This window comes from Diadema setosum, chromosome 6, assembly GCF_964275005.1.
Source record: "Diadema setosum chromosome 6, eeDiaSeto1, whole genome shotgun sequence".
Lineage (NCBI taxonomy): Eukaryota > Metazoa > Echinodermata > Echinoidea > Diadematoida > Diadematidae > Diadema > Diadema setosum.
In genome coordinates, this window is record NC_092690.1 from 327,856 (window position 1) to 335,522 (window position 7,667).

The window sequence follows — 7,667 nt, forward strand, 5'->3', positions numbered from 1 at the left end:
GGTATAATTTAGATACACTTGTTGTATTAATTCTCTTCACTGAATATCATGAACGCGACTGAACCCGAGCGAGCGGAGCGAGCGAGGGGGGGGGGAGGGTTTGGGAGGGGGGTGTTCCCTCTCTCACGGTAAGAACTTTTTGCATTTTGATTTTGCAAATGGTGCAATTTGATGCATGTTTTTGCGCGTTTCATCGACGTGAAACAGTCCCACTTGTTTAAGGTAGCAGTATATTTTAGTGTAGATTATTATTGAACAATTTGCCTACAAAATGATATAATTTAGATACACTTGTTGTATTAATTCTCTTCACTGAATATCATGAACGCGACTGAACCCGAGCGAGTGGAGCGAGCGAGGGGGTAGGGGAGGGTGTGGGAGGGGGGTGTCCCCCCTCCCACGGCGAGAACTTTTTGCATTTTGATTTTGCAAATGGTGCAATTTGATGCATGTTTTTGCGTGTTTCATCGACGTGAAACAGTCCCACTTGTTTAAGGTAGCAGTATATTTTAGTGTAGATTGTTATTGAACAATTTGCCTACAAAATGGTATAATTTAGATACACTTGTTGTATTAATTCTCTTCACTGAATATCATGAACGCGACTGAACCCGAGCGAGCGGAGCGAGCGAGGGGGTAAGGGGAGGGTGTGGGAGGGTCCCTCCCACGGCGAGAACTTTTTGCATTTTGATGTTGCAAATGGTGCAATTTCATGCATGTTTTTGCGTGTTTTAACGAGTTGAAACAGTCCCACTTGTTTAAGGTTGCAGCATATTTTAGTGTAGATTTTTATTGAACAATTTGCCTATAAAATGGTATGATTTAGATACACTAGTCTTCTTGTATTAAGAATATCATGAACGCTGTCTGTTCAGCAATCAAACAGAAAAGGCATGCACACGAGGGTGTATAGATAGGGGCATATCCCCTCCCACACGAAGGTGATTTTGCGTTTTCAGACCTGAAATTCAGCGATCTGGTGCAAATTTTTGATGCAATACTTTTTCATCGAAGTGTTAAAATCACGAAATTAAGCTCTTATTCCGAATGTGCACCATCTGTGCGTATGTATAAAGTCTAGTGAGGTAAAGAGCTTAGGGGAAGGGGGATTCCCCTTCCCGCTCGCGGAGCTTTTGCGTTTTTAGAATTGAAATAAAGCGATCTGGGTATAGCCACTGTCTACTTCTTTGCATGGCCGGGGGGGGGGGGGGGGGGCGAGCAGGGAAAAGGCGTGGACGAGTGTTATCTCCACCCTTCCCTTCCGATGGAGCTTTTATCTTGTTAAGGTTCAAATTGAGATATCTCGTTTAGGCCTACGCATATTTGATGGAATCAACATTTGAGAAATCACCAAAAAAAAAAAAAAAAAAACTGATTTTTTTTTTTTTTGGGGGGGGGCTGAGGGAGGAAAGGGTCGATTAAAAGGGGAAATTCCCCTTAAGATACATGAGGGAACCTTCAGTTTTCGGAATATAAGTGATAAGTCTTGTGCACTCAGAATTATTCAGAATTTTTTGTAAATCTAAAAAGTGTACTTGGCTAGGGAAAGAGGCACAGAGGGGGAGGGTTTGGGAGGGGGATACCCCCTCCCAAGCACGAGAGATTTTGCATATTTTGAATTGAAATTCAACGATCTGGTGCACACTTTGAGTGAAATATTAAAAAAAGATATATCTTATTTGATGAAAGGTTGCAAAGGAGACCCGCTTCATGTGTATGCATACAGTATACACGGTCCAAATCTTAGGGGGGGGGGGGGCGACCGCCCCCATCGCCGCCCCTCCCCCCCCCCCCCCCCCGGCTACGCCAGTGATCCCATCTCAGGTCTGATCGGATAGTAACGCCAAGAATGCGCATGGAAGATACGACTTCAATCGGGTTGTTTCCAATAGTAATGACCGGAGGGGGGACATGATTACGCAAGAAGGTGAAGTGCATCAATTTGCATTTTTCAGGCTTGGGTTTCATGTAATTAGCATTGCTCCATTCACAAACAGATTCAATATGAGATTGCAAATTGTTGTGGCCGGCTTTGTGAGAGATTTCGACTATGCTCAGGTCGTCGACATACTTCCATCTATTGTCCGCTGTCAAGGCGAGGTCATTGACCATGATCAGAAAGATAATCGGGCCAAGTTTTGTCCCTTGGGGGGACTCCGCACGTTAGTGATTCCGAAGATGACGTAGTACCCTTGTAGAGCACCGTCTGCGAGCGATTGGACAGGAAGCTGCAGATTGTAGGAATAATCGATGGGTTCACTTCAAGATCGATCATCTTTCTGACAGCTGTCGTATGGTCAATTAAGTCGAAAGCTTTTGTAAAATCAATGGCACAAAGATCGGCGTAGTGACCTGGTTTGTCAAGGCCTTTTGTAGATTGTATCAAGCATGCTTATCAGGTATTATATCCCTCATGTTAAGCTTCTTGCCATAGGATTGTACAGCGCACGAACATGGTGTAGTTTTACTAGCTAGCTACGAGCAGCTGGATGCGGTGCAATTGGTAACTAGCCAGCGGGATATAGTACTTTTGGGAATCCACGAATTGCACCCAATCGCCGATACTGCGATCGATATCTGAATTTTTAACATTTTTTGCACTGCCTAAAATGCGCGCAAATTGCGTCGCGTAACATAGGCCCACTTGGTTGTTGGCAGTGTGTAGACCCTGTGTATACTCTATAGCCGGGTTCACACGTACACCAATTAGCGGGATACAAATCTCGAGATTTGCATCGCGATCGTCATCCCGCTAATTTGTACGTGTGAACCCGGCTTATGTAGACGTACAGATATAGCGAGCGGTGGGGTAGCCAGAATGCGCGCTTTCGGTACGCATGCAACGTATCGCGCAGACGTCTCAATAGCTAGCGCTAGCATGTGCATGCAGGATCTCGATCCATAATCCAGCCAACCAATCGAAACAATGGCTGCTTCCAGTAGTGACCGTGGTGAAATGGCCGACAACCGGCCCCGTTTTCACCTATTACATGTCGAAGAATTGTTGAAATTTAACGACGGAAACGACAGCAAAAGCACAAAGAAACAAATCCGATACGGACTTTCTGTCTTCCGGGATTTCTGTAAGGAAATAAACGCCAACTTTGACGACGATGTCGATAATCTGGATAACGAAGCTCTTGACCTTCTTCTCTCCCAATTCTATGCGGGAGCTCGGAATCAAAACAGAGAATTCTACAGCAAGAAAACTATGCAAGCCTTGCGATTTAGCCTACAAAGGCATTTCTTGGAGACAAGAAACGTGGACATTACCAATGATTAATCCTTTTCGAGAAGTGGAAAAACTTTCAAAGCCGTAGTGAAAAATCTGAAAGCAACAGGCCATGCTGCTGTGAAACATCACCCTGCAATTTCGGAGGATGACATGACAACGATTCAGCAAAGTCTAGACTTAAAATCTCCCAATGGTGTCCAGAAGAAGGTTTTCCTTGACACCATGCTTTACTTTGCCAACAGAGGTATGGAGAATTTGAGGAATATGACGCCAGGAGATTTTATCCTTCATGAAGCTAATGGAAATGACGGTGAGTACTTTACACTCCGTGACATGCATACCAAAAACCATGCAGACGATGACGATAAGAGCCAGGGAGGACAGATGTGTTCTTTGCCGGGAAATCCACTTTGCCCTGTAGCCAGCCTCAAAATGTACCTGTCCAAACTGAATGGTAACTGTAAATGGATGTGGCAAAGGCCAAAATCAAAAGCACAGCTAACCGATGACGCCGTTTGGTACGCAAATGCCCCTCTTGGGAGGAATACATTGGGCTCAATGTTAAAGAGAATCTGCGAAGAAGCAGGCTGCAAAATCTACACAAATCACTCCCTGCGAGCAACTAGCATCTCAATTCTGGACGAGGCAGGACATCCATCTCGAGACATAATGACAGTGTCTGGCCATAGAGCTGAAAGTTCTATCAAGAACTACGCCCGCACAAGTGAAGCCAAGAGAAAGAAGATGTCAGAAACATTGTCAGGAATCTACTCCACGTACCCGAAGACAAATGTTGAAGAACAACCATCTACATCAAAGATAACTCTCACTGAGGACATGGGTGCTGAACCTGAGACTGACAATGTGCTACCACTAACTGATAGTCAGTTGGAGCGGGTTTTTGATCAAGTACCCAATAATAGTTCATTTCCATGTGTTCCACAAGAGCAGACCACGGACACCACCACGGTCACTACTGGAAGCACCACCAGAGCCTCCTACACGATGAACATTACGAAAAACCAACGCCCAGAATACCACTTCCACGGATGTACCGTCAATATTTTCAACAAATAGGCCTTGCCTACCAGACCTAGTAATGCCACCTGTGATGCTTTAGTCACTGTAAATGTGTTCATGTTTCTGCATTTGGAGACAAACTGCATCTGCGTTAACTTTGTTTGGAAATTGGAGACAAACTGTTTCTGCGTTAACTTTGTTTGGAGACAAACTGTTTCTACGTTAACTTTGTTTGGAGATTGCATAGTTCGACGCTGTTAAAAGTGTTAATTTGACATGGAAAACGTTTATGTGGAATCTACAAGACTTTGATGAATCGTCCTTTTCTGGACAACAAGAAGGGATCTATTCTTAATCCGGATCTACTGATTACTGGTAAGTCAATCACCCGGTTTTTCTACTAGACCTAGACTAACGTTAGATCTCTAATGTTTAAATAGGGCCTGTTAAATTTCGTAGGTGCGGTGCATCCACTGCGATGATCTACGGTACTCAGCAGCAGCGCGAGCGTGAGCGTACCGCGTGATCTAGCACTTGGGAATCCACGATCTGCACGCAATCGCCGATTCTGCGATCGATATCTAAATTTCTCACATCGCACATTTTGCAGCGCTGCATGCATGCAATGTACGTGAAACACGTGTAAGCTAGGCACACTGTCATCACTTCTTTTTCTCATGTTTCTTTGAAAGCATAAATCCCTCAGGAGGGATATAAAACAAATATCGACTGCTTTTTTTCGGGAGATGGTAAAACTATTTGCACCTCGGTGATTTCTCAACAGTGCTATGCCCCTCGACTTCGTCTCGGGGCATAGCACTGTTGAGAAATCACCTCGGTGCAAATAGTTTTACCATCTCCCTCAGTCGCAGTCGATATTTGTATAATGGCATACTGAGCTGCCTTTCATGTTTCCAACCTGACGAGGATCTATTACATGCGCGATATAAGACATAACCCATTGCGCGAGGAAACCCTCAAAGATGCGAGCTATTATCGGAGTGATCGAGATAGGACGAAGTTGACTGAACTCAACAACTGGAGTTGTCTTAGGCACCGGGCATAGGGATGCTGTTTTCCAGGTATCAGGAAAATACCCAGAAGTAAGGCATTCGTTGAACAGATTTGTCAAAGGAATTGATAATTCGTAGGCAAATTCCTTCAGCAGGCGTATGGGCAAGTCAGATGGATGGCCAGCCTTGGATGCATTCAGACGCCGAAGTCGATTGTAGACATCTCGTCGCTCTATGGTTGGGGGAGGCCAAGCTGGGAGATAGGCCGGTAGCTCCGAGAGGTTGCAACTGGGAAGCTGTCTACAGATGTCGGCAAAGTAAGTGTTCAAACGATTGGCAGTTATAAGACGAGAGATATCAGGATCTATTTCAGACTGGGGTCGCTTTTTAAGGCCAGAAAGACTTCTGATCTGTTTACGCCATTTCCCTGGTTCAGTCTCTTTGAATTGTTGGACTTTCTTGCAGTAGAAAAGCCGTTTAGCTATTTTGATTTTTCTTTGCACATCGTTTCTCAAATTCTTGTAGAGTGACATGTCCCCACACTTGAAAGCAGAATTACGAGCTGAAATGAGGGACCGAATGGTGTTGGTCATCCATGCTTTATCAGCTACTCTACGTTTGACAGTCACTCTGTGGAAATGGGATCTATACTGGTCAGAGAGAAGTTGTCGGAAAAAGTCAACTTTGGTGTCGACATCAGGTAGGGTATTGATAACTGACCAGTCCATCTCAGTTACCCACTGTCCGAAGGATCTGACAGCGGAATCTCGGTAAGGTCGATAGGTAAATTGAACAGATTGGCGGCAGGCATGATCATGAATAGATTTGAGAGAAATAAGTGAGTGGTCACTGTTGGCAATAGGAGCACATATAACTGGTTCATGGTATTCACAGGCAATGTCAGTGAAGATCTTGTCCAGTATTGCAGTTCCCCTTGTTGGGTTCGTGACAATCTGGACCAGTGCGGTATGTTGCTGCAAGGGTGACGCATCGAGATCGTTGAAATCACCGGTAATGAGTAACGAAGCACTGTCTGACATTGCTCTGATAGAATCAACAGTGTCAATCAGGTGGTTACAGAGCTCCTCTCTATGTTCCGATCGCGGCGGTGAGTACACAACAGCAACGTAGATGTGATTGCGCAACCGGAACTGACTGGAGGATTTTAGTTTGATCCACAGTACTTCAAGGTAGGTAGGGACGCAATCAATGAAAACTTCTGTTGCAGATAGATCATTGCGAACATATAAACAAACTCCCCCACCAGGACGATCGGGGCGATCTCGATGAAACAGGTTGTATCCAGGGAGTTCACATGCAGATGCAGATTTGTCCATGGAAAACCATGTCTCAGTAACAGCTATTAACGGAACATCCTTGTGCTGAGATCGCAACGTGGCTTCAAGGTCATCGATCTTGTTATTGAGTGACCTGGCATTGAAGACAATCAGTATTGGCGACACCGGTGCCTGTATCGTTGCTGGTTTAGGTTGACGTAAATTATGCATATTGACTCCCTGTCTGCCAAAGTGTAACTTTCTATCATGTTCAGGGGTAATGACGACACTTATCTTCCTTTGCTTCCTCTTTCCTGCTCGCTTACCTCGATGTGTGCGTTTATTTGCATTTATTCCCAGTTCCATACAACATTCCATGCCTTTTCGGGTAGTGGTCCATATGGAATATGTGCATTCATTCCATTATGTGTCCAGAAGCTGACATCATTGACAGAAAGGTGGCATTTCAAAAGGTAATTCTGGTCATGCAGAGATGTACAGGAAAAAATACTCTGTCCACATTGTGTACTGACCAGCAAAGCATTCCTTTTGATGTCGCGTTTCTCAGCTGAGTTGGCAGGACCCGGGTTTTGCTCAATGTCACCACATTGTAAGATAAGTTGAAACGTTGATTCTGCGTTGGCGTAGTACAAAATACGAGATCCACAGATCTTGCGACTTGAATGCAGAAAGTTGTGTAGTGTGGGGTTGAGAATACCGTGATAGCCATCTAGGTCACTGCAGATTCCACCGCTATTGTGTCCACAATAAGGACTAGAGTGATGTGCTTGAGAAACTCCATTGTCCCACTGAAGATTCACGGAGCACAGGACATGGAAGTCAATAGAGTTCAAGATTGGGTGGACATGAAAGCAACATGGTCTCTACCTACAGGCAACATATTGAAAACTTTCGCCCTAATTCACGCAGAAAATCCGACGTAGCAAACGCTGGAGAAAGTGAGTGCGTGTGGGGCGAGTGGCTAGTCAACACGTTAATGGGGGTGGCCTGCATTCACGGAGCACAGGACATGGAAGTCAATAGAGTTCAAGATTGGGTGGACATGAAAGCAACATGGTCTCTACCTACAGGCAACGTCAGCTCGTACACCACTATGCACCA

The 7,667-nt window shown here is 44.9% G+C and overlaps 1 protein-coding gene across 1 annotated transcript; it reads right to left on the reverse strand.

Annotated features, from left to right (window-relative positions):
• Positions 1-5,117: 5,117 nt before the first annotated feature.
• On the reverse strand, positions 5,118-6,776 carry LOC140230114 (uncharacterized). The gene has a single exon (XM_072310312.1). It carries the CDS (start codon positions 6,774-6,776, stop codon positions 5,118-5,120), a length of 1,659 nt encoding a protein of 552 aa, XP_072166413.1.
• Positions 6,777-7,667: the final 891 nt, after the last annotated feature.

Bases quoted from the DNA above. Each gene is read 5' to 3' on its own strand.
- LOC140230114 (XM_072310312.1), bottom strand. From the start codon at position 6,776: ATGCATAATTTACGTCAACCTAAACCAGCAACGATACAGGCACCGGTG.